This window comes from Branchiostoma floridae, chromosome 3 (assembly GCF_000003815.2).
Source record: "Branchiostoma floridae strain S238N-H82 chromosome 3, Bfl_VNyyK, whole genome shotgun sequence".
NCBI classification, from domain to species: Eukaryota; Metazoa; Chordata; class Leptocardii; order Amphioxiformes; family Branchiostomatidae; genus Branchiostoma; species Branchiostoma floridae.
This window is the reverse complement of record NC_049981.1, coordinates 18,415,077-18,442,556: the sequence shown is the minus strand read 5'-3', so window position 1 is coordinate 18,442,556 and position 27,480 is coordinate 18,415,077. Positions and strand designations below refer to the sequence as shown.

The 27,480-nt window shown below is 40.9% G+C and overlaps 3 protein-coding genes across 20 annotated transcripts in view; 1 reads left to right on the top strand and 2 right to left on the bottom strand.

Moving 5' to 3' along the window:
• Positions 1-192: 192 nt before the first annotated feature.
• LOC118411220 (histone acetyltransferase KAT2A-like) lies at positions 193-15,124 on the bottom strand. 2 transcript variants are annotated; one of them, XM_035813333.1, is made up of 18 exons: positions 14,704-15,124; positions 13,037-13,163; positions 11,916-12,061; positions 11,245-11,334; positions 10,670-10,851; positions 9,998-10,189; positions 9,061-9,176; positions 8,115-8,294; positions 7,802-7,870; positions 6,817-7,099; positions 5,771-5,897; positions 3,935-4,045; positions 3,511-3,654; positions 3,116-3,230; positions 2,715-2,748; positions 2,203-2,269; positions 1,366-1,450; positions 193-846 (listed from the first exon to the last, which is right to left on the bottom strand). In XM_035813333.1, the coding sequence occupies exons 1-18, from the start codon at positions 14,878-14,880 to the stop codon at positions 650-652; spliced, it is 2,442 nt and encodes an 813-aa protein (XP_035669226.1). In that variant the 5' UTR covers positions 14,881-15,124; the 3' UTR covers positions 193-649. The 2 variants fall into 2 exon arrangements, with proteins under 2 accessions (XP_035669226.1, XP_035669227.1); XM_035813334.1 differs by having other exon boundaries at positions 8,115-8,291; positions 14,704-15,123.
• Positions 15,125-15,324: 200 nt separating this feature from the next.
• LOC118411219 (proline-rich nuclear receptor coactivator 2-like) lies at positions 15,325-18,287 on the top strand. The gene is made up of 2 exons (XM_035813332.1): positions 15,325-15,849; positions 16,566-18,287. The coding sequence occupies exons 1-2, from the start codon at positions 15,617-15,619 to the stop codon at positions 16,792-16,794; spliced, it is 462 nt and encodes a 153-aa protein (XP_035669225.1). The 5' UTR covers positions 15,325-15,616; the 3' UTR covers positions 16,795-18,287.
• Positions 18,288-21,408: 3,121 nt separating this feature from the next.
• The window catches only part of LOC118411218 (palladin-like), a 31,807-nt gene continuing 25,735 nt past the window's right edge, over positions 21,409-27,480 (bottom strand). For 15 of the 17 annotated variants that reach the window (XM_035813323.1, XM_035813313.1, XM_035813330.1 and 12 more), the window contains 6 exons: positions 27,394-27,467; positions 26,869-27,001; positions 25,926-26,133; positions 25,636-25,798; positions 25,127-25,260; positions 21,409-21,962 (listed from right to left, as the gene is read on the bottom strand). In XM_035813323.1, coding sequence (XP_035669216.1) covers positions 21,829-21,962; positions 25,127-25,260; positions 25,636-25,798; positions 25,926-26,133; positions 26,869-27,001; positions 27,394-27,467 — 846 coding nt within the window. In that variant the 3' untranslated portion in view covers positions 21,409-21,828. Of the gene's footprint in view, positions 21,963-23,508; positions 23,614-25,126; positions 25,261-25,635; positions 25,799-25,925; positions 26,134-26,868; positions 27,002-27,393; positions 27,468-27,480 lie in introns of all 17 variants that reach the window. The other 2 variants (XM_035813324.1, XM_035813325.1) reach the window with 2 other exon arrangements.

Genomic DNA, 27,480 nt, shown 5'->3' with positions numbered 1-27,480 from the left:
TTATAGAAAAGTCAATACATGGCCACACAGGGAGTGCTGTTAATACTAGTAGTAGTTATATTAGCCTCCATAGCAGGCTCTTTGGGCTCATAGAAATGGCCAGCAAAAGTGTATTATGAGCCCAAAAAGGCCCCAAAGAGCCTGCTATGGAGGCTATAGTTATATGGGGTCTTTGACTTTTCACAAATTCAGCAAAAAAAATTTACAATATATTTGCAACAGAGTATAAAATAATTTAAGGTATGAAAAAAGTGCTTATTGGGTTATGCTGCAGGATAGAGGAAGTACACCAAGGCTTCTGCATACAAGCTTTTATGTCTCAAATGGTGTCTTAAAAGACCTAAAAACTTTGTAATGGTTAGTGCTGCATACCTAAACTCAGGTTCAGGTTGAGGCTGGATTCAGGTCCACTACGTTTTTTTTGTTGAAAACCTGATCTTAAAGTTTTTACAAGTCTGTTGTACAGGTATGCAGCATTGGCATATCCATTACTGATTGACGTCATCAGTTGGGAAAATCTTGCTCATTTCAGGAAAAGCCAACATTACAATAACTTAACATTCGGTCCTCATAAAAGGATATACAAATAGACAATTGAGTTAGATATTGGAGGGAGTTGCTACCAAGTCTGTCACTTATTAGAGAAAGTTCATTGTTCCTTCTCTAGATTCAGCTCTTTCAGTTTGTTCATGAAAAATCTTTCCAGTGTGTTGGCACAGCGGAAATATTCTGTGTCCGGACTGTTGTATGCTCGACAGTTTGTGAAGATTCTCTGCATGTCGGCTATGAAGAGCTTCTTGGAACAGTAGTAGCGATTTTTCAGCCGCTCTCCCATGGTCTTCAGATCTAAAAAGGAAAATAGTGCAACATACTTTAAAAGTTAAATGTTGGTATTAACATCATGTCATACCTGAGCCATAGTAATGTATGATATTGGTGTTAGATATAGATATAGATAGATAGAAATATATATACAGTGTAGATAAAATACAACGGTGTTTCATACCACCCAAGGTAACAGCCCGACCTCGGCCGGGATCGACTGCGATCTGACACACTGAAGGACTGGGACTGATACAGATGCAGACTACACCAAGTTGAATATGGTACTTTGTTTATGTCATACCCACCCGAGCAAACACGCTTCAGTGCAAAAGTCTGAATCCGGTATTTGAATTTTTGACTGCGCCACACTTGACGTATGAGAAATGCATTTGATATGTTGGATTAAAGGCACCGATGGCATCATCTCAATGAAAAACAATATGATCTTCTGAGCAACAAATATTTACTGAAAGCAGGATGGACATTCCAGTTCTAAATGTCCATCACATGAAGTACAGCGATCAAAGGATTGCTACACACCCATAGGATACTTGATGTGCTCGTAGTAGTCCGGAGCTTCAGTCTTCTCCACTGGTCGGACGAACGGCCAGGCACTGGCATGGTTCTGTGGACAGGTACAGTCACATTGATGGTTAGGACGGTTCACTATCATGTAATGTTGCCAATAAGATTTCATCAATCATTTCTACATATGTCTGGACATTGGCGGGTTCCCAGCAGCAGTATAATCAAAAATGGATATGACGATAACATTGCCATACATGGTCATACTTGTTTGTATTGCATACTTGGTCATACTTGTTTGTAAAGTGCTCGATGGCATATCCGGACAGATCTATTTGATCCACTCACACCAGGAAATACCCTCCTATTTTCGATCAGCGTGGCTTGAGGTGTGGCTCTCCTCACGTATGGACACCCCTGACTGAAGCCAGGTATTTATTTTCACCGGAGTGAAGTGAGGAAATTTGTGCAAAGTGCTTTTCCCAAGGGCACAACATCAGAACATATCACGGGACTGGCACCCATGACCTCTGGGCTTTGAGCCAGATACCCTTTCATTATGCAACACCGCAGCCACAAGCATACAACTGATTAAGCTGAGCTTGGAACCTGAAGAAATATAGCGGTACGAATGAGCATCTTGTAATATTGTTCTGCCAGCTGTAACTTCAAAATGATCCTAACATCCCCGTAAGATTTATCATGGATTCATCCAGATATCATATCAGCTGTATCTATTATATTGTAATTTTCACAATAGATGCCTGGTTCAGCTATTACACTCCTTCCTTGGTCTTTCAGTCCTGACTCTGAGACAGATCCATACACAATGCAGAAAGAAAGATAACCCACCTTGACTTGGGTCAGCAGGGTTTTCAGCACTGTAAACAGCTGCTCACTGTCCTTATTCTGGTCCTTCCTGAAGATACAAAATATGACAATCAGAGATGGCAGACTTCACCTTTTTACCCATAATGCTTAGCCACTTGTTTGCAGTCTTGCAAACAAATATAACAGCACTGGCAATGTACCAGGCAATGTACCATTGTGTAGATCAGGAATCGCAGAAACAAATACTGTATTACATATTATATGTAGGAATACATGTTCAAGTTTGTTTGCTCCCTACCCTCTATTTTCATGATGACCACTTGCTATTTTTTCATTTTAAAATGTCTAAGAAAATCAATGTGTGTGGCCTAACATGAGTATTAAACAGGTTGCCTCTTTACCACAGACTTGATGACATTCAATGCTAAGTTGTGGTTAGTTAAGTTTCTCTGAGTTTGTAATATTCTCCCTGTAGCCTACTCACAGACTAGACTGCTTTCCATAATAAACATAAACTTTTCCATTGTACTCACCCCCTAAGGTCCTTTGGTTTCCATCCTGTGGAACCTGCCAAGAAAAACAACATACCCGAGTTTCGCTATGCTTTCATGACAGTATAAGCTGAGTTTGTACTTGAAATGCCAGTCACAATACAAATTGCTACTGTTAAAGTGAAATGTAAATTTATGCAATGTTTGCTGCAGTCTGTGAGTAATTTACATTGTAATGCTATTAAAACAAAAGGCATGTACATTCACATAACATACATGCCAGACTTAGGAGCCCCTTGATTATGTGGCAGATCAGTCGCCAAAACTTCCAAAGAGAAAGAAAATAGGTTGTGTACCAAAGAAAACTATAATGCCTTGAATTGATTTACCAATCTGATGAAACTATTTATGGAGTAATTGGGACATTATATATAAAGACTCACGTATTCCAGGTATACTCTCCACCGGTATCTGGCGTACCCCATCCTTGAAGCAGGTTAGCCCCGGGTACACCCTCCCGATCTGCTCCTGCTTCTCCTCTATCAGCTTTTTCAGCACCTGTGGATGGAAACAAGACAATCCATCCAGCTGGCTATCATCACTAGTGAAGAAGTTTAGACCACAACAAAATCACATGCCATTCAGGATGCCAATCATTCCCAAGATGTTCTATATTTTGGCACCAATAATGGAAACAAGGCAGTGCAGCAAGCCAGAGCCTCATGTCCATGTGTAGCTAACGGACATACCAAATTTCATACAAATCCATCAAAACGATCTACAGGTGCAAACACACAAACAGAACCAAAACCCTGTCGGTAAGAAGAATGACACTCACATCCTTCTGTTTCTTGATGACCTGTGACAGTTCAGTGTAGGGGATCTGTGGGTTCAGCTCACACCCCATCAGTGTTGCACCTTCATAGTCCTTGATGTACCCCATGTAGGCACTCGCAGGCAGGCGGATCTCCTTGGAAAACCCCTGACATCCAACATTGAGTAAACACGTCCACTCAGTCAGTTGTTATTTGTAAAACTACAGTTGTGCCACAAAGATATAATGACAAGGTTCTTAAAAGGTTCAATAACTTAAATGCAAATGGTGTATTCAGCATCACCCTTGGCCCAAGCACATCTGTGGTTGAAGCACACTTTGGCCCTCGGTCAATGTTTGGGCTGGTACCTCTGGTGATACGGAATGTGTGTGTTGTATTCTATGTACGTATCAAAGTTTTACATGACAAGACATAATCTGCACTTACCTGTTTCTTAAAGTAACCGATAGCAAACTCGTCAGCGAATGTGAGAAAGTGGTAGACGCCATGTTTGACATGGTAGTCCTTCAGGTGGTTCATGAGATGAGTCCCATAACCCTGTACGGCAAACAACATCTTGCTTATTCACTACAATATTGTTTTTAAAAACATAATTGGCGCCTGCAAGATACAAAAAAGCTACCTGGGGGCCAAAACACATATATATACTGTAAGTTCATTTATGTTCGCGAGCACTTAATTTCGCGAGTTTGAGCAAATCAGGAGTTCGCGAGATCTTTGAGTTCGCGAGCGGGTGTTTCAATTATTTTTTGAAAGTTACGATCCGGTACTATGACGGTAGCGAGTGCCCCCCTCCCACCCACACCGCAACACCAGCCATGCCGTCGAAGGCGGCACAGTTACGCCTTGAAGTTCATAGTTCCCCATCAAACAATGTCTAAAGTTGATGTACTCGATAAAAAATGTGTTTCTACCGAGCCACTGTCTCATCGTTGAGCTCATTTCGGCCGTGATTTGACGACAGCGCACGGAACGCAACAGGGTCAATGACCTCTGTTATGTCGCAATCACATTTGCCGCACAGGCTGACGGGATACCACACGCCAAGCCAAGCGACGCGGGCGCCATTTTGAAAATTTGTCAGTGTGAAAGACGGCGCTAAGTTTTAAACTTTCAGCGTATTTTGTGGACACAAGTTGTACACAATAAGGTGAAGAGTTCATCTCTCCCATATTTACAGTAGTTCTAACTGAGAATTATGAAACGAACGTCTTATTTTCGGCATGTAAGGGGAGTTGTGTTTGCCACGTTTCTAGTCATGAAAATTCCCCGCTGTTATTGTTGTAAACCTGCTGTAATTCCATAGCTTTTCTTGTATTTGTAAAGACGAGTACTACTCAGTTTTAATTTTTGCTTCGTTCGCAACTTGTAGAAATCTAGTAAAACTAGGAAAATGTACTAAGTAAATCGCAGCCACGCCGTGCACGTAACGTTACTACTGAACAAAGCCGACGTTTCTTTTTTCTCCGTTCGGCAGTGGCACATAGCTACACAATAATGATTCCATGTATCGTTTATATATGTGTTGAATTAACTTTTATTTCGGTTTGAAAAGAATAAATGGTCTGTTATCAATTGAGTCTTGTCATTGGTATAAGTTGCTATCATAGTACACACGTAGTTGAGACTGGATTTTTGGACGGAAGGTGTGGGGAGGGTGACGATGTTGAACAATTGACATGCATGTTCGCGAGTAGATGACTTCGCGATGAGAAGGTCTCAGCGAAATACGCGAACTTAAAAATCTCGCGAACTTAAATGAACTTACAGTACATTTGTATATATTATATTGTATACATTATTGCATCTTGATCATTGTGTATCATTTATTGACCCTAATTTGTGATCATGTTAATATTCACTTTTTGTTCTATATAATGTTTGTACTAGATACGAAATTCAGTCTTTGGCTGCTTGGTATCTACAAATAAACCATTCCATTCCATTCCAAACCTACACTTGCAAACATATGCCCCAAGAACTATCTACCACTAAAAACCACTACCATACCATGAACAGGACATGAGCTATAAAAACTGAAAGATCTGCTGCAGTACATAGAAAGCTGCTAGGACTTGACCTATGTTTTCCTAACAACTACCCACCTACTGAATGACTTAGTTGTCTATACACAGGTCTTTGAATTGTTGTCCACAAACGATGCCGAAAGTATAGCCTTCTTGGCGAAGGTGATAAGCTAGCTAAGTTACAATGTAGTGCTAATGTAGCTAGGGTTTGAAAATGAAAAATTGGTGAGCTGACCTTGACTTGTTCATTAGATGTGACGGCACAGAACACAATTTCTGTGAAGCCCTGGGTGGGAAACATGCGGAAACAGATGCCCCCAATTACACGGTTGTCCTTGATCAAAGCCAGGGTTCTGTGCTTCCTGAGAACATGGTACATCATCAACATTTTAGTTCATACTCTTTCCACCATCATATCAATATCATCTAAACATAGAATCATAAATCCTGTGAGGTCTAGAAAGGCAACATTTTCCAGGAAATGCAGGATATTTCTCTCCCAGTGATAAAGGAAGTATGAAACTGCATCATTTATTATGCAGAATAGGTTCTAAGCAGGATATTTCTCTCCCAGTGATAAAGGAAGTATGAAACTGCATCATTTATTATGCAGAATAGGTTCTAAGTAGCACAACACACGTCTTTGAATTTGTCAATTTGTCTTTTGTCAAGTGACTTTCATCTCCAATATGAGGTCCCTACCATTCACCACAAAAGAAATACGAAGATTCTGCATTAATCATTAAATCTAGGTCATTATTATCATTACCCACATTCCATTGCCTTTCCAAAAGCTACCTTTATCTGCAATAGGTTTGACCACTAGTAGACCAATGTAGACAATCATGAGGTTCTTGGTATAAGAATCTTTTCATATACTTTCCATACAAGGAGGAAACTGAATGAAGTATTCTCCCACACAGTTTGAATTGGCAAGGTACAATTTTCAATATTTTCTCCACAACTTACATATAACTCTCACAATGTTTCTCAAAAGCAGTCTTTACAAAAAGAGCCCCCATATCGAAGAACAATCATTCAGTGTGACGGTGCTGACTGTGGCATGGTCAGGGCTGTTTCTAGCTTTAAATTTTTTTCTGTGCCATTCCTTGTTTGGGAGCCCATGTTAATTTTTCTTGTAAAATCTCTTTTTAAGCCTACATTTTTCCTTAATTTTATGTCATGATAGATGGTGTGAAGTTTTTTTCAATCTCCCAATCAGTAAGTTTGTACGGAGGGCAGGCCATGGAACCAGCCCTGCATGTGATGCTTGTTACTCACAGGTCAAAGACCAGCCTGGTGATGTACTCTTTAGGCATACGTGGCAGTTGGTGAGAGAACACATTCTGTAGTCCGATGAGCCAGGTAATGGTCTGTTTGGACGGCTTCTGACCCAGGGAGTTGCCGACCACATGGAACTCTATCACCCCGCGGCGCTCCTCCAGCCGAGCAGCTTCGTCTCGTGCTGCGTGTGCCGAAAAAACGCTGGCCTCGGGACCTACCATTGCTGCAGGGTCTGTGATAGTGGCCAAGACTTTCTGTATGGTTTCTATTGGAATGTCTCCTGAAAAAAGGAAGGGTCGAGTAACTCGAGTTAGTATTTAATCTACTTGCTAGTTAAGTGGTCATGAACTAACAGATGCTGTGTGCTTATCTTGACACATTTCTTCTCCTTCAGAAGATATTACCACTACTGACATTATTGGAATCTACTGGCCATTACAATATGATGATCTTAGGTAGTTTTTTTTAATGTATCTCATGTCCCGGACATAATATGGTCTTGATATATTTTAGATGAGATGAGAGCTTTATTTTGGTTTTCGCAGTTTAGTACATAAAACTGAAATTCTAAACCAAATTACAATTGTGGGCGTATGTTTGCCCGAGAGTATCAGTCTAAGAGTATCATTATAAAACATTCATTATAAAATAGAGTTACAAAATAAAAGACGTCAGCGTTTCGTCATTCCAGAGAACATTAGACAATTGTCATTGAGAGGAAATGAATGTCTACAAAGTCTTGTTATACAGAGATGTTGCCTGATACAAAATCGACTTTCTAAGTCGCTCAGTGCGACACGCTGGTAGTGTGAGCTGGTTGCTGTTCCTTACAGGTACATCAGTCTTCCACAATGTTTTGCCCTGACGGAAGACTGACAGCGACAGAGTCCCTGGACTATCTAAAGTGTGCCAAAGTACACACACAGCTTTGGTATGCCAACAACTGCACTCTTGCACGAGCAATACAATCGATGTTGCTTACCTTTCAATGCCTTGGCAGGTTTGACCTCATCAGGACTTAGATCTGCCTCCAATTTTCTCTTCTCTGCACCTAAATCAATAATAACTGTTACATATACATAATTCATGTTCGTCCATTCAGAAACTTTAGAGCCTAATGGCACATAGGGCAGTACGTTTCCTTGCTGTTTCGGTAGCAGGGTATATCTTAACAGGGAGCCAGGGGTTGCTAGCTCAACGCACCTCTTCTCATTTGGGCCAGGTACTTTACGGTGGTCAACAAAAACAACAATGTTTACAAGTAATTAACAGCTTTGTACTGTAATAGAACCTGCCTGTGATATCAGATAGAGTAACAGACGTCAGCTGTCCCTTGGAGCCTCTGCGAGCATTGATGAGACCGGGGCTGAGGTTAATGGAGGTCATGTTGTCAGATGATGTAGATGGGAGTACGGAGGAGGAGATGGTGATGTGACTGGTCAGACTGGAGGGGCCTGCAGCTGCACTCAGGGCTGCTGGGGACAGACACAAACATACAGGTAAACTGCATTACTGTATAGTGTTACATTTTTGCAATGCTTTCATGTTTGCGGCTGTCATGCTAATCTCTTCACTCTGAAATTCAAACCACAGTAAAAAATTTCCGTCTGCTGACCGCCTCTCCTTCTCTTAGCATTATATATTGTAGATTGTCCAGTGTCATGAGGTATTCAAGGCTACTAGTCAGTTAAAGGTATTAAGAAGTGTGCATCATCTTGCTTTGTAACTGGCTGTCCATATTTAAAGGTTCCTGTGTTTTCATGTGACTGTAGCACTCTATTTTTTCTACAGGGAACCTAAAACCAATGCAAACAATATCCCTAATGGAAAACGCAATAAATCCAAGCAGTTAACAGTAAAGGGGCTGCATCTAAGACTTGGAAGAACTGAAAGTCGATTTTCTGTCATTACTGCATACTAAGTTGAATCAAAGCCCATTGCACAGCAAAATGATATTCAGCTCAAGTATTGCTGTGACTTCCCTGCAACAGAGGTGCTGAAAGGCCACAGCAGACATATTGTTGCTTAAATCTGCTAGACTTTATTTTGTGTAAAAAATCAAGACAACAAATTCTGTTGACTCTTGGGTTGTTCACAAAAGCTGGAAGTCCAAAATAAAAGGCCCAAAATTGATACAAATATGCTAATGAGCTAATATGCTAATTTCAGTTTTGTGCAGATTTTAAATAAAGTCCCATGCTAGCAACATGCTTATTCTACAATGATATAAGTACCACTGACCTTGTCCTGCTGAAAGTGTGGAGGACAGCGGCATGTTAGCCGGGACTTGGTTAAAGTCGGGATCCCAGATGGGGGAGTTGGTGCCATAAACCTCTTCTTCCAGCATTGAGAGGAACCTTCAGATATCACAGAGAACATGTGCAGTTCTTATAACAGTCTCCATAAGTAGAACATATTGTATCTCTAAAATCTGTAACCTTTTCCAAACCTCTTACACATGCAAGTAACAGCAGTACAAATAAAAACAGCACAGAAATATGAATATTAATGCTGCAATGACATCACTGCCAGCAAATTGTCTGGTTTTTCACTCTCTTGTTATATTCATTTGACGTTTCTGTCGATACACCTACACAAACACACAGTTGGTTAGCAGGGTTCTCACAAGGATTTTTTCAGAGTAAAGGGCAACTTAGCCTTGCAAAGCCACATGGGAAGTGGTACAGACATAAGCATTGTAAGGCAGTCAAAAGACATCCTCCCCTGGAACTTTTCAGCTCTATAACAATTTGAAACAATATTTCCGGCATTTTGAGGGACAAATTTACTGAAATAAAGCAAACTACTAGTATTAGTCAACGAACAAAGACGTTTGTCCAAAATATACACCATTCTGAGGTTATTCAACATTGAATCTTTTAAATCATATTTCCAGTTTCTGATTCCTAATTCCATGTAATCAAGTTTATTTTCGTCATCTAGGTCACAGTCAACACGACAACTTTGTATTCGTTGTACTGTAATTACAAATGTGTAACAGCATGTTCTTTGAATAGGACTGTTATGGCTTAGCCTGATTTAATCGCACTTCTACATACAGCCCACCCAACATTGATGTTACACAGAATAGTTATGGCTGAACGTAATCAGAAAATGTTGACTTTTGGTGACATATCCATTTTGATAAGACTCATGTAACACACTGTCCTTTGCTTACCTTGGAAAGTGCGTGAGCACCAAAGTTCTCTTCTCAGCTGGCAATTTGTCCTTTTCAGCACGGAACTTTTCGAGAAGTTGTCGACGCATTGCTGCAAACACTGAGCGAAGAAGTGTGCGCCCAAATATCTGTGTTGTTTCGTAGCGTGGCAGGCTATCACAGAATGTTGGCACATGGCAATAGCACAGCCACCTGAAAGACAGCAAGCAAAGGAACATAGCTGATATCAATTTTAAAAGTATTGCAATAGTAGCATGGGGACTCCAGTAGTTTGTGGCCCTGTCTATGGAACTTGAAGACATGAGTTTGATTCCGGCTGTGTAGCTCACCCGACATGCCTGCCACCGGGAATGGTGGCAGGCCTTAGGATGGGATGTTAATTTGTGGTCCATTGACCATTGTGCTTATCAAAAATTTCTTCGGTACAACTATTGAACCTGTAAAAACTGCACAAAGCATCTGTCTTCTCGGTCACAACCAGTGGAAGATTAGCTCTGATCGAGATCACTTTCACTTTTTGTCTGCCTCCTTCAACTTGTATTGACAAAATATGATTTCATGATATTCAGTGGAGCCACAGGGACGTCACTGCAAGCATGATAAAGATAACTCATCTGGAGTAGTTGGACATCTTCGATCTAAGCAAATGCCTGCAAGGGTTATATCACCTACCTTGTGTAGTTGACCTTGTACTGTGACACATCGTCTGTCTGCGCCCTCTGTTTACGTGCAGTGGGAGTTTCCAACTTCCAGTGGTTCAAGCAGTGCAGGAACATTTTGGCCAGGTCGTACATGGTCTGCCACTCTTTCTGAGGAAGGTGGCCAAACTTGTAGAGCACAAAGTTGATGACACCCTGTAGAAAAATGTGATTAAAACAGTAAAGAAAAGTAGATCAATGTTGTTGTAGTTCATCTTGTAGTGCCTAGTGGTACATAGGTCAGCAAGTTTCTCTGCTGTTTTAGCAGGGTATGCTCTTACAGGGAGGAGTTGATAGCCCTTCCATTTCCAGGTGCACCTTTTCAAACATGGGACCCCCATTTTATGTCCCTACTGAATGAACAGTGACGGATGTTACTTAAAACGTCCATCTATGAATCCTCCAAATATTTTACCCAGTTATAGACATTGAAATGTCTGAATATTATCAACTTGGATGTCCAATCTTCATAAATGTATTACTATTAGAACTAGTTATTAGAACAAGCATAATAGGTACCTGTTGACACGCCAATAGAAAAAGGCTCACCTTTGCAATACTTGGCTTTTCAAATGGTGGGTTCCCCAATGGTCCCTCTACTGTGGGTTTGCTCATCTGTAGGATGCACTTGCGTAACAGCTGCAATGTGAACATTTGTGAGTCATTAAGCACTACCTGTAGTATTTGTACATTTATCCATTGTCCTACAGTAAAGGTAACTTGCTACAAAGTGCTGATGCAGCCACACTTAGAATTCAGTACCATCGTCTGGGATCCTTTTGTACCAACAATGGAATACAGGCCGTGGAGGCTATCTAGCACAGGGTTGTCTGAGGGACCATGAAGGCATACTGGTGGAAATGCAATATGACACAAATGCTCAATGACTCTCTCTGAAAGAAGGAAATGCCCAGCTCACCAGCATTTTAGAAGTTAGTACACAACTGTATTGATAGACAAGCTTTAAGGAAAGGCGTACCCAGGTATACCATATTCAATATCAATACCACCATATTCAATATCAATACATCAATGCATTTATAGACCCATAACGTTACATACGCATCTGACACAACAAGTAAATACTAGCAATGTGCAATGGTTGCAAGTGTTGGTTGCAAGTAATGGCGTGATAGCTCGGTATGCCAAAATACACTGGCCCTAGCCTGGGGACTCAACAACCATATGAAACTAATCACGGAAAAACAAATTTTGTTTACCTTGAAGAGATAGAAGTACACCTGCTTGGTGTCAGCATCCTCTTCCTTGTGGACACACATGAAGAGGTTTTCTACATCGACAACGATCCCCAGTAGCCTGTTCATCTCCTCCTCATTGGTGTTCTCCAGGTGAGACACATGTGCACCTGAATTAAAGCACATGATATTCTTACTTCTTTGATAACAACGACTGGGTTTACACAACACTCCAATGGAGTCAAATTCATTCAAATACTATGAATTCTATGATAAGCACAGGAAGCATCATGCAAAAATGTACAAATCTTATGAAATAAATGTATGAAGCACTAGGCTTAAGCTTACAAATCTTATGAAAAATGCATGTACATGTAGTACTATGTGAAAACACCAATTTTATGATAAACAGACACGTTTTATGTAAGCTTGCCAACAACTGCATTGAGAGAAGGTATATTTCTTAAGTATGTTTCTTAGTGTTCCTACTTTTAAATGCATTGCACTGCTCATACCATCAAGAAAACACATTTGATACCCAACTTGATATCCACATCCATTGATGATCCAGGCAGGAATTAGCTGGTTTGCAAAAATTGACTCATAAAATTCAGACAAATATTTAGACACCCCAAAACATGGTAGTAGTAAAAGATACCAAAAACCAAAACTGTCCGTCAACACAAGTTAAGTCCTAAGTTATTTTAGTTCAAAGCTTGAAACAAAATCGGCTCCTGCAGTTCTAAGAAAGCTACTTGGGGGCCCAAACTTAAAGTTCTTACTCTCTAAACGAAGAGTTACCTACCACCAAAAAATCACAACTACAGCATGTCCGGAACACAAGATATTAGGAATAGAAGTTTCACTGTGGTACCTTAGTAAGCCACTAGGGGGCCCATTACCAAGTTGCCCTTCGTTTTCCTGATCTCTACAAGTGCCCAACTACCAAATATTATTGGGATGCATCCAAAAATTTTCAAGACTTGAGTCAAGTTATGCTGTTCACAGACACAAACACACACATAGACAAACATGCCAAAAGCATAACCCTCTTAGCAAAGGTAATGAATAAAGCCCTGCAACTGCATGGGGATGGTTGGTGGCAAAACACAAAGCTTATTTGTGACCTTTATATTGGTACTCACCTAACTTGTGACGGCAACTCTTGCATGGATCATCCAAGCTTGCAAGTGGTTGAGACAAATCCACTCGCGATGGGTTCGGGGGAGGGTTGGGGTTCTTCCAACCATTACACTTACATGATTCATCGGCCTGCAACATCAAAATATTTACATTAGATTTTGATTAAACCTCCATGATTAGATCAAAGTAAAACCCTATTTTACTAACACCTATCATTTCTTATCCCCACCTATCTTTGTTAATTCAAGCAAAGAATAATAAAGTTTATCCACAGCTATACAGAGTTATCAACCAAGGCTGATTTTTGCCAGTCGAGTCTAGGGACATCATCATTAGACAGCATTTATACAGTACTAGATGTGCGAAGGCTAGGTGTGACAGATTGTTCAGTGTTGTACATCTTTTCTTCTTCTCTTCTTCTTCTTTATACGTGCTTAACCTCATTAGGCTGAGGACTCCAGGCACGGTACGTAAGACGTACACAAGACTGTAAGTTTTTGATGCACTCACACCGCACCATCACACGTATGGGGGTTCTTTAACGTGCCTGGGGTATGGCTTCCCCAGACACGGGACCTCCATTTAACTTCCTATCCGAGGGAAGGCCCTAGTCAAAGCTAGGTACTCATTTTCATCTGAATAAAGTGAGGAAAGCCGTGTAAAGTGCCTTTCCCAAGGGCACAAGATCGGTGACACGCAGCCAGATTCGAACTCAGGACCGAACATGCGATCTCACGCATGTATGCGTGCCTGCAAAGCTGGGGTTTATGCGGTTATAAATTATGTCAAAGAAGATGCAGCGAGACTGCTGGGGTCTGCCTAAACACCACAAAATACAATATGCAGTGTATATGAGGCAACGACCTTGTGAACACTCTGGACTGGAAACGTTGTTTATACATTTATGAATAAAAAAACGCAGTAAGTCCTACATATTCACCAGTTATTTTGAGTTAGTCCAGTTTCAAGATTAAAGCAATTCTTGGCCACCATGTTGGACCGTGCTTGCTTGCATTTGAGGCTGAAAAACACTTAGTATACAAGTTTTATAAGTTGACACTTGACAATTAAGAAATTCCGGTATGATATAATCTATGAACCAACAGTTTCCATAGTTTTATCACCTTGTCGTCTATGGAGCCGACGAAGGTATTGAGAACTTCTCCATGCCGACTCCTAGCACGGGCGATCCAACATGGTGACCAAGAATTGCTTCGATCTTGAAACCAGCGGACTAACTCGAAATAACTCGTGAATACATATGAGTTGTTGCGTTTTTTAAATTCATAAATGTATAAACAATATCTCCAGTGCGTCACACAAGGTTGTTGCCCCATATACACTGCTTATTAGAGTCGTTTGTAGTTGTTTGTGGTCGTTTGTGGTGTTAAGGCAGACCGGACTGGGGTCTGGCAGACTGGACTGCTGTAGGTCCACTGGAAGCTGCTAGGGGGCACATATTATCACATAACGTTAACTTACAGTTTGCACTTGCAGCTACAATGCTGCTGGTGACGTAGGTGAATGCATACCAATGAGTGACATTTTGGGACATGTTTACTTTTATTCATGGTCTCCTAATCATGTCATCATCATCATGATACCCCCCCCCCCCTAGCGCTATGTAATGGAATAGCCTCGTTTCCAACTAGACAACAAAGACCATCACCTTGCAGGCAGAGTACACGCCCAGTTTCTCCAACTTCTTAGTTCGATTATACCCCCGTATCTGAGACTTCCTCTGTGCAATTCTCTGCAGATTGATCGGACGGCTGAGCTCACTCGGTGGAACCGAGGACGCCGATCCTCTTCTTGTACTGGAGCCGGTGGATTCTCCAGAAGCCATCGCTCTGCATCTGAGAAGTGTGCTTCACTATGTAGCGATGGAGAACAGCTTTTCTGTACAACAACGCATACGGAAATGACCTAAATGGCACTCATTGTCATGCCTTAATTACAACATTGCACGCAAGGTAGCTTCGCCGACAACTTAAGGTAATATTTATAAATCAAGAGTGGATGTGTTGCTCAAGAGTACGATTTCCGGAGACTCAGCATCATCATCGTCTACACTCCTCATTTGCATTCACGTGATCAAATTAGACGTTAGTCGGCGAGATCTCGCGAAAATGAAAAAAAAGTAATCTCGCGAGAGTATGTGGTCGGAAATAGCGTATACGTCATCTAATTTATTCTAATTAGTTAATCTGATATCATTAGTGTAGAAGTCATGTGATATAAATTCTTGTTTGTGATTGGCTGATAGGGTGAAACCTGTTCTATTTTTAGTTGTTTTTCTCACTCGGTCTCCAGGTTGACAACGCTGCAGTTGAGAGAAGGAAGAAGAAGGGGAGAAAGCGTCCTGTTGAGTAGGAGCGAAGGAACGGCGAGTTTTTAGATTTTTAGGGACCATCTGGTAGCTCTTGCCAGTTTTATAGCGAGGATATAAGCTTGCACAAACGCACGTTGTGTGAAGCAAGGTTGAAGTCGGCTAACGATCGTAAAGTGAAGGAGAAACGAGAAACCGTTGCGTCTCGCAAACAAAAGGTTTCCGCCATATTAGTTTGCCGTGGTTGGACTCGATGTGTCTTCACGGAACCTCGCTTGTTGCCGGCAGCATGACAGCAGATAATGCATATCACAGCCCAAGGGGCGTCTCAAAACATCGTAGTCGGGAGAAGAACAACAGAACACCGCGGAAATCCAGCGGCAGTGGCAGGCGAAGCGGCCCAGAGCAAGACCGAGCTAGCCCTCGCCATTCTTGTCACAACAACAACAACCAGGCCAACACCATCACAGCGCCCAGTGCTTACATGTGAGTTTTTGATTTGAACAACATCTTTTTGGCCATCATTTTGATCATACAATTTTTTAATCAAATGGCGAATACTAGACGACGACAAAGGGAAATCTAGATCGAGTATCATGAGTAACACAAAGGGGAAGTCCATGCGTAGACAAAGAGGAAGTCCAGACAAAATTTGCTTTGGCCATGCCAAGACTTGTTTTTATGCAGAGACAAAGAACACTCTGTCAGGCTCTCTATCCTTTTATCTGGTGATCTCAGTCATTCGAAGTAAGTGCTTGAGAACGGACCCCTGAGAACCAGGGCTTGTTGACTAAATAAATTTATATTGTACAAAAAATGCTTTTCCTTTGTCCTGGACCTGGTTCTGAAATCTGGTTCGCTGAAATCTGACACTTCTGTTTTGACGAACAGACTTGGGCTGTTTTCTTTGTTGTCGGTCTGTCGAAATATGAGGAAGTGACATGATGAAATGTCTGTCCGTACGTTTTGTTAAACAAAACTTACTGTTGAACGGTTATCAACGGTTTGATTTGACAAAAATTACTGTTGAACACCATATCCACGGTTTAATTTGACAAAAATTACTATTGAACACCATATCCACGGTTTGATTTGTCCTGTTTGTGTTACTTTGTCTGATAATTAAGTAAAGCTGAAGTGTCTGTTTATGTTATGCTTCACAGTTTTGTCGAAACTGACTGAGACCGTTATTTTTTCCCTAGGCCACAGCTGACCAAGCCTGACAAGCAGCTCATCCAAGGCAGCCGTTCAGCTAGCCCAAGTGATGATGATGCTTACGCAGGCGCCAAATTCAGCGAGCCTCCCAAGCCTGCGGATCTTCCCCGACCCCCTGTCAGTTGGGTGTCACTAAAGAGCCCCATGCTGCACAAGGCTCCAGATTGCTCCCAAATGACCAATGACCTCAAAACCATGTTGAAAGTCTTTGGATGATAACTGCAGAAAAGAGAGTGTGGACTTCAAAGCTGCAGTTCGCACATTTCCATAGGACCATTTACTACTAAGTGTTAAGATTTGAATCTGTAAAAAGGACATGCAAGTACAACTTGTGTGTTCTTGTTTTTGACGTTGCAGTTCTGGCTCGTTGTAAAGAGCAATTGTTGCAATATTTTGGGAGTTTTTCCTCCCTAATGTGATAGTATAAGATGTTGATATTGGCAGGATGGGAAGGTAGAATCGTACATGTTATAGTCATGTTAAAATTTATATAGGATAATCATGTGTATTGTGGATCTTTTCCCTTATTTTGATACATTCAAGCATTTGGCCTTACGTGCTCCCATTTGAGTGGAGAAAGAAGAATTTCTACCTTCCTTGTTGCTACAAAGTTAGGATGTTCTATTGAAGAGTTATCCCCTTACCCCTAGACTTCCCCCAATTCCCCTGACATTTGATAAGTCTCTAGAAGATACCATGATGGTGTGACTTCCCTTGGCAACAAAGTTCATAAATAGAAAGGAGTTGATCTCCTGATCTTGGTCACCATATTTTTATATGGCATGTACATATGCTGCGGTACAAAGTGCCAAGAAATCACCAAATTTCTCAAGTGCTTTTGATACAAAGTGGTGCTAGCAATGTATTGGCGCTTCCTGAAGAAAAGTTGTGTTTGGCAGCTCAGCTGAAGAATCACAGCGAGCACATATGGTTTCTTGGTACGACAGAACTTCATCTTAGAGTGTTTCTGGAATTATGATGGTATTTCCATATTATTTTTGTGACAATAGAGATCAATACATTTTGGATAATGTTGCGATGAATTTTGGACCAATCAAATTTTTGTATTTTCTCTAAGATGAAGTTTGACTTTTATCCAGTACAATGTAAATAATTGTATATAATTGATAAAGAGATTTTCTTTTTAGCATGTAGCAACAGTGACCATTTTAGTAATCTAACTTCTTGATTATCACATTTGTACAGCATAAGGAAGCTATTGCTCCTGTTGTCTTATGGTACAAATGGTGTCTTAAATTCTTAACGATAACAATGAGGTAGTAACATGATCACTCCAATCTGTTAGTTTAGCTTTTTAAAGTTGGATCCTATGCTGGTGTAGTATAAGCTTTCAGTAGTGGTTTAGAATGCCTTTGAATTGATCATAGATTTTATAGAAAGTTCTATGTGTAGAGGCAGTGACAGATGTTTGTGGAGCATCAAGATGAGGTGCAGAACATATCCTTCTATCTGAACTGACCTTCGTGTCTGCTGCAAGCAGAGTTTCTCAAGACTTGAAGACATCGGTTGACATGTTGCCAAGGAAAGTCAACACTGCTGAACTCTTGAACCCTGACTACTACCAAGACTATGTGAATACTCTAGGAATCCTGGTGATATTTTGGACTATCCCCAAAGACTTGGAGCTTCAGAAGTTATCCCCACCCTCACCTTCCCTTACCCTACCCCCGGCCCTTTTAAGGGCCACCCCACATGTTCCAGAAAGAACATGTCGTATCACAGCCCTGTCTGGGGGTTATAACCAGACAAGTGTGTATGAAGTGTGTTGTGTAAGATAGTTGGTGCGTATGAAGTGTGCTGTGTAAGACAAAATGTTGATGTGTGTGAAATGTGCTGTGTAAGAGAACGTTGGTGTGAAGTCTGCTGAGTAAGAAAGAATGTTGGTGTGAAGTCTGCTGAGTAAGAAAGAATGTTGGTGTGAAGTCTGCTGAGTAAGAAGGAATGTTGGTGTGAAGTCTGCTGAGTAAGAAGGAATGTTGGTGTGAAGTCTGCTGAGTAAGACAGAATGTTGGTGGAAGTCTGCTGAGTAAGATAGAATGTTGGTGTGAAGTCTGCTGAGTAAGATAGAATGTTGGTGTGTATGAAGTGTGCTGTGTAAGATAGAATGTTGGTTTGTATGAAGTGTGCTGAGTAATAATGTTGGTGCATGTGAAGTGTGCTGAGTAAGGTAGAATGTTGGTGTGCTGTGAAATACAGAATGTTAGTGTGTTGTGAAATACAGAATGTTGGTGCGTGTGTGTGAAGCGTGCTGTGTAAGATAAAATGTTGGTGTTTGTGAAGAGTGCGGTGTGAGATAGAATATATTATTGGTGCATGTGAAATACAGAATGTGTGTGTGTGTGAATTGCGTAGCACACAATCACGTATAGACATGCAAAATCGATACCCAGATACAATCACACACACACACACATACATACAGGTACTAGTAATAGTACTAGTATACACAAGAATACGCACACATACATACGTACAAAGATTGAAGAAAAACGGCTTCGAAGTAGTAACAATTTATAAACTAATGTTTAATCAAAAGTAGCATGTATTCTGAGAAAAAGCGATTGTCATTGATCATGCCAAGGTAAATTCCATTCCAAATGAAATGGACATGATACAATATTTTTGACACATTTGCTTTGAAAACAGTTACCTTTCACTACAGGCAACATTGTTGAAAATGTACTGGGTGGGAAATTAAACCTAAATACAGGATACTTATGTATATAAGATGGACATAACTTATTTCTGTCCACAATTGCCAGCCACAAAATAGTGCATCAAGTATCAAAAACTAGCACATTGTTTTTGGCACATCAGATTCTACTTTTCAACTTCTCAAAAATTTCTTTCTAAGCTTAGATTGGAGAAGTAATGTTTCTAACAGTCAATGAAAATTATTCTCTTTACAGCACACCTACGTAGAAAAAAAGCTATGTGTTTGATATTGTTGGAAACAGGTGAATTTGGCTCAAGCACATGGATACATCATAAAATTGTAACATAATATCAAGTTTCCATACAATGCCCATGCTTTGGTACCAATGAAGAGGTGACGTAAGCATTAGCGCAGGCGCCTAGAGCCCACGGTGAGAGATCGCAAATAAAAACAAGGCTTTAAACCATTGAAAAGCCTTTCTTGGTGGGATTTTATGCGAAATCTGGGCATTTTGGGGGTGGCTGCAGTAGGAAAGACCCTACACTGGTAGAATTAGTTGTAAAAAATGACCTTTCTCCATCGAGGGGGTTTCCGCACCCCCCTGAAATAGTCGTATCGTCGCCAGAATGGTGTTTTCAGCCAAATGGGCCAATCCAAGGGCTCTAATCAGGGGGGTGTATCAAAAGATTAGCCGTATAGAAATTCTTGCCAAGGAATTTGCCGAGACTGGATGTAGTAGGCTATCATTTGAAGGTAAGTTTGTATGGCTTGAACTTTTTATTCTTGAGATAATTGCATATTTGTTTCCTCAACTCTCCCATTGGAACGCATGTATTAGTGGGTAAAATTCTAATGTCATCGTCTCCCCTGTAGTGATTCAGGTAGGCATGGATTAGGCCATTCCTGTTCATTTTAAGGGCTTTTTTGTCATGGATCTGTTACCTGAGCAAGGTATAGGGTTCAGGTGACTGTCATTTACTTGAGATTTCCCCATTTTTTTGTTATTTTTGGCTCTCTTCCTTGTTTTTTAGCCATCCCTCCAATCAGTGCCAGACTGCAGACCAGGGACAGTGTACAGAGGACTTGATTTTGGTATTCTGGGGGTAAATTGTTGGGGGGGGGGGTGATTCCCCTATGGGAGGGGTCCTAGACCAGGTGAATGTTGTGATTTAGCCTTGCAACACTCTTTTTCATTCTTTTTGCCTTTTCTATGATTGTCCCTATCCACACGAGTAGTCATTATATACCTTTCAGGGCCCTTGAATAGACTTTAGGCTTGCCTTGAAAGTGTCTAGAAAGGGGATGTAGGAGTCTAAGTGAAGGGAACAATGTCTCCATTAGCTTAGGTGACCAACTTTTGGCTTTATTCACTTGTTTCTGTCAAATTCCACCTGTAGCCAGCATCCCTAGCCCAGGTCCACAGTGCAGGCCTGGCACAGGTAGGTCATCAATCCCCAGGGGAGTGTTTCTTATCAGAGGTCTTTGATATTGATGGTTTTTACTTCACACCCCTACCCCGCAGTGGGTGACATGATTGACATCTGTCAATTGTGAACTTGAATTTATTAGAAGGGGTGACGTAAGCATTAGCGCAGGCGCCTAGAGCCCACGGTGAGAGATCGCAAATAAAAACAAGGCTTTAAACCATTGAAAAGCCTTTCTTGGTGGGATTTTATGCGAAATCTGGGCATTTTGGGGGTGGCTGCAGTAGGAAAGACCCTACACTGGTAGAATTAGTTGTAAAAAATGACCTTTCTCCATCGAGGGGGTTTCCGCACCCCCCTGAAATAGTGGTATCGTCGCCAGAATGGTGTTTTCAGCCAAATGGGCCAATCCAAGGGCTCTAATCAGGGGGGTGTATCAAAAGATTAGCCGTATAGAAATTCTTGCCAAGGAATTTGCCGAGACTGGATGTAGTAGGCTATCATTTGAAGGTAAGTTTGTATGGCTTGAACTTTTTATTCTTGAGATAATTGCATATTTGTTTCCTCAACTCTCCCATTGGAACGCATGTATTAGTGGGTAAAATTCTAATGTCATCGTCTCCCCTGAAGAAAACATCCTTTTAACAGCATATGTTTGCAGCATGCCCCAACTTACTACATCTTTCACTGTTTTGTCTGTATAAGAAAATCACACAAAAACAAACCACATTGTATTTTATATCGTCTAGAGTAATAATTTTAGAAAGGGATCATTTCCACAATGATGAACAAATCTAGATCATGGACAACTTCTGATAATCTGTTACATTACATCTGATACAAAACTGCAAATACCTATTGAATATTTAGTACCTTCCAATAGTACCATCTTACTGCCTTGGTTTCGTTTTAATACCATGTCAACTAGCATCTGACATGAAAGTTTTGTAAGGATTCTACAGCTTTTTGCCTCTTGCTATTTTAACCTAAATTTTCAAAATATCTCTTGCATATTACATGGGTTATAGAAATTACACATTTGCTTTGTGATATAGCAATGTTCATGACTAGTGCTAGGGGGTTTACAACACGTAGTAAGGACATACAGTTAGCCAGCAGTATAGAGAGTAGACTGTGGACAGTCTGTTTTTACAGATCTTCCCCAGACTCGTTCATCATGGCAGTCTTGGTCTGGTGAGAGGCTCGCATGTCCACAGGCAGGTTGGCGTATCTCTTTGGAGTCTTGATCTTTGTTTGTTGTGGCTTCTGGGACTCCCAGGGGCCTAGACAACAACAACAACAGCAAAAAAACAACAACAATGGGTAAGGAATCAGTGGAGATGAAGATGCTCTTGGTTGACGGCCAGATGGAGCGTAGATGGGGAAGATGTAGAGATGTAAAAACAGGTGAGACATGTTCACTTTTGCCAGTATCTCACTGTTTGCAAAAGCCAACTGGGTGAAAACAGATGCCAATTAGGTCTAATTTTATATCGCCTGAAAATTTTGACAAAAGGACAAAAATCATATTTGGCAAAATGTTGCGAACTAGACAACAACAGGTAAGATCACCACATCTTTTTTTATGGTTTTTGATTCAGCAGCAACACTGCGATTTCCTGTTAAGTTATCTAATTTAGGGCTGAAACTGAGGATATTACATTCTGGGCACATCCATTTTGCTTGTAGCCTGGCTACCGAACCCAAGCCCGATCTCAAGTATCTATCGTGCACAAAAGATATCTGAGGTTGGGGTATGGTATTCAGGCTATTTTGCTTGTAGAGGTCACATATCTTACCCACACATCAGTGTGACCGCACACACCAGTGTGACCACATGTGAAAATTGGCGTAAAAACATGGGAGCCTATCAGTAATTGCACAGCATTTTCCTCTATTGGTTTTACCTTGTTTGTGGAACATATGAACAGGAGCTGTTCCACAAAATACACATAGCTGCTTGTCACCAAGGTGGACAATCCCAATGATACATGTGTACATGTAACATATTTGCTGGCTAAAAGTAAAACATATTGTGATTGCAGTAACTGGTGAGCAGACAAGAACCAAATTCTGTTATCCTAGCAAAATATACATACACAAAAGCAGGCTACATGAAAATCAACTCCAGCAAGATTTGGTATGGTGACCCCTGAAAAAAATTGTTTAATAACAAGTAAAAGTATATAATGTACATGTATTCGACAAGTATCCTCTCTCTTGCTTTAGACATAGCTCTTTTTGTCTTGGTGGATGGTCTACAGCATTCCTCTTGTCTCAGATTCATTCTGTCAGTATATTCTACCTGAGAAAAATAAAAATCCTTATCTTCTAGCCTGACTGAAAATAAAGGCTAGATGGTGTATGCAAAGTATATACAACACTGTCCATCACAAAATCTTGATGGAAGAATACAATTGAGGTGTTGAAAAATAAGAAATATAAGGTTATCCTTTTTTTCTGGAACAGCCCTATACATGCTACATGACTAGGGGAAATATTTTAATCTGCGAGCAGCGAAACTTATTAGAGCACCATTGAGATGCATTGGCAAATGCAGGCCATGTCACACTGGTCAAAGTTAAAGTGGAAGGGATAAATTGATTATCATTCAACAACTAGCAGCATAGAATGTAGTTGTCTTTGACTTTATGGGGTAATCTTAGGTTACTTACCAAGTCACAGTATACATTGTAACAAGGGGTGGGAGGAGCAGCATAAATGAGGATTGGGTGAGGATTGCATACATATGCCGTAAGCGTAAGGCATATAGTTTGGGTGGCGTTGGAGCAGAGCGGATGCCTCACAAGCTGAAATGTCTAAACTTACCCACATAAGCTGACGGCAGTCTGTCTTCATATTTCTGCTACAGCTAGAACATGTAGAACTGCTTTCCCGACTTTTGTTCAGATTTTTTCTGACTGACATGTGGTACTGGAAGTGACGTGGTACATGTTTAGTCCATTCGGATCAACAGTGTGACTTACACCTGTAAAACGGATGGATCTGAAAGCACACAAGCCAGTTGCTGAAGCAGTTCTGTTCTCCAAAATATTTGTCTTCATTGCAAAAGAGGCCAAGCATACAGTGACGAAGAGTGTGCACTATACTACAGGTATAGCAGTAGGGACTGATTACAAACTACACTCCCAAATTTGAGCTAAAATTATACAGCAGACTTACACAGAATACTACAGTTGGAATAATGAAATGCGAATGAGATTTTTGTTTGGATAACAAGAAATGCTTGTGTTTCAGTAATTGTCTGTTACTTTCCTCAGGGCAATTCTGACTTGATTAATCCACACTGAGGCTGAGGTCTTGAGGCAAACAAATGTAAAGACTTACAAGCACGATACATGTGGCATATTACATGTAGCAGCAACACCTTAGCTGCAGTGCAAAATACTAGTAATCCAGTCAGATTTGTCCTGAGAAAGGTGACAAATGGCCAACAAAACATTTATGATTTTATTTTGTTAATAAAGAGCCTTCCTATCCAGTGCTTTTTCAATCTATATTATTCCAGAGATTTTTGTTTGAAATACAACATCCGTTAATTTCTAAAGTAATTATCATACAGGAAATACCTCAACATATTCTACTGCACTATGCATTCTGTACATCTACAATGTAATATAGTTTTCACTAGTATCTTTCACAAATCACCTTCCTAACGTTACCTAAGCATGTATGCTGTGACTTGGTAAGTGCTATGGGGTGACTATCAAACTGTTTTACCTATTCATTCTGTTGTTGTTTAGGTACCAAATTTGGTCTGCATTTGCTCTTCTTGTTTGCTAAATTTCCTTGTGCATAGCAAAAGCTATCTGTGTACTATGTAACCATTGTACTAACCTCCTTAGTTATACTCTTAATTTAAATCGTTACCTTTATTGCTCATTGTAAACCTCTAATTGCTGGAAAAAATGTTATTTAGGGGGAGGCTCGTCTAGTACAAAACATGATACATGTACAACAATATTAAGAATTGTGCTAAACTTCACAGGTTCCACCTGATGTAATTTAAACTGAACGTGTGTTAAATTTGAAGTCATCTGCGGTTATTTACAAGTTTCCACTATAAAAGCAAGTTTTTTCCAGGGTGTCTCCAATCCGAAAAACAAACAATTTTTTTCCACAAATGTAACCATTACAAAACCATGCTGAAATTCCCACTCGTGATGTGTCAAATGTCAACAGGTCACATCAGGTTACTACAGGTTCTTGGTAATCAGGGAACAGCAGGTGTCCTGCTAGGTTTCCTGTCAGTAAGTATAAAGCCGATGCAAATCTGTGGCCTACTAGAGAAGTAGACTACAATGTTTTGTGCGACAATTTAAAAAAAGTGTAAAGTGGGCCTAACACTATGTATTGATGAAGCTGGGGCAGGTAGCCATGGCTTACAGATGATGAGTAACATGCTGCACATAGAACTCCTACTTACTCTGCACAACTATTTTGCCTGTACACATGATGCTGCCGGCCTGGTTGTGGGCAGAGCAGGTGTACCAGGTAGCATCAGCCTTGCTGGCATGGTCAACCTCTAGGAAGAACGTCCCCTGGCCATCTGTGCCAAGCCTATAGGACATGAATAGGTGCTGATGTGTAAATTGACCACAGCATACCAACAAATCATTGTACAATACAACCAACTCACCTTGCAATCAAAGAACAGTCGGTATTTATGATGGTCAACAACAATACACTTTGTCAAACTGACAAAACCTGTAAGAAATGCTTTGTATACCGTATGTCTTATCATCATCATCATATCTCAGCATGTCTCATTAAGGGAATGCTACACGACATGCAATAAGCTTGGATTTTTGTATTCTGGCTATGTATCGTGCAGATATTATATATATGCTTGTTCTGTCTTAGGATCACTAGAAGAATAGCTCGCAAAAATGTCTTAAGTTATAGAAAGCAGGCAAAATGGGAAATTTTATTGACCTGTAGCCACTCTTTTCTGTCAGGCCGATGCCATCCTTCTTCCAGATGGCATAAGGAACAGGGTCTCCAGCTGCAGTACAGAAGATCCTCACAGGGTCTCCCTCCTTCACAGTTGTGTTCTTCAGCTTCTGCACCCATGTAGGAGCAACAGTCTGGGCCTCCACTGAGAAAAACGCAGAGAAAATATCATACTACTAGCTTAACATTTGTGAAGGTGTGGAGTTTTAGAGAATTCAAAATTGAGTATTCTAACTTAGGCTTCTTGGGGGAAGAAATTACTGTCCACCTACCCAGGATATTCAAGGTGACAGTGAACTCAGCCTGGCCTGCCTTGTTGGTGGCCACACAGGTGTAGTCTCCTGCATCGCTGGCCTTGCACTGGGAGATCAGCAGGGAGTGCACGCCGTTCTCACGCACGATCATCTTGTGGTTGCTGTCCTGTCTGAGCGGGCTGCCCTCACGATACCACACCAGGTCAGGGGACGGCAGGCCTGTCACCTGCAACACAAACCAGCATCTGTACATGTGGTGGAACATCTTGGTCTGGAGCTTTATAGTAGGTTCACTTCTGAACCACAAGATTGAAAGTTTACTGAAAATTCCTCTACATTTGCTGAGACTTGATTTCATGGTAAGGAGAAAGTAGTGTTTTTTGTTGGTTTGTAAGTTTGTAATAATGCTTTTTTCACATACAGTACAGTATTGGAAACACCAGTAGTTTTAAGTTTGTGGTGAAGCGGTCATTACACAACACATTAGTTTAATATGAACTTAATGAACAGATGAGCTTATCTTTCACATGGCAGAGATGACAGACAATATATGATCGTACAGTATTTACATGTTCATTGTATCAGGGAAATTCGCCTAGCTCTTTTCAACAAGAACAATTTACAGTAAACTACAGCTTATCATCCTATCCTTAGGACAGTGACCCTTTCCAGTAGCATACATGTCAGTTGAGTGTCACAACCAGGCTTTGAACTTCTTGTTCTAGAGGCAGGATTGCTATAATCTCCAAGCAGATCCTACGGTAGCATAAGATAGTATCAAAAGCTGGCAGAGGAGTGAGGCCGGCCTAGGAGTGTGTTTGGCTACATGGCAAATGGACACCTCTTGGCTGACTACACTCCTTGGCCAGTTTGGTGCTATTTTATGCCATTGTAGGATCTGCTTGGAGATTAGGATTGCTAAGCATTGGACTATGCACACAATACAAGAAGAGTTACTTACCTTACAGTCCATGCGAACAAGCCCTCCCTCCTTGGCATTGGTCTCCTCGGGGACCTGTACAAAGTTTGGCCTGTAGTTTTTCTCTGCCACACCCCTCAAGTCCTCCCTGTCACGAGCCTGGGTCCGTGCAGCCCTATCAGCATGAAAAGAAATTCAAGTTTTTGTACCTGATTCAAACACTACACACATACACAACAACATATCACATGCAACCTTACTAAGTTAGTCCTAACCCAATTACTGTAAACACATTCAAGTTTGTGGGAATTTGATTTACATAGCCTCAGCAGGTTTGCACAAGTCTGGCTTTCTTTGTGATGGCACCTCTGGTTTGCCACTAGATTTCTATTGCACATGGTTTATTGGTCGTAGGCTGGCAACCAACGGCATGAGTGCTTTAGAAACTAGGGGTAAATCTGATATACGATAAGAAAACGACAGACTCGTAGTGGCTACTAAGGAGGCTAAGTACAATCCCTGCCATAAAATATTTAGACCTTTTTTAGTAATAGTGAGTTACTGTACCTTGCCACTGGTGTACTCTGCTTCACATATGCAGCCTTCTTCTCCTGCACCTTCAGCATACCTGTAGCACTCGCCTACACAAAAACA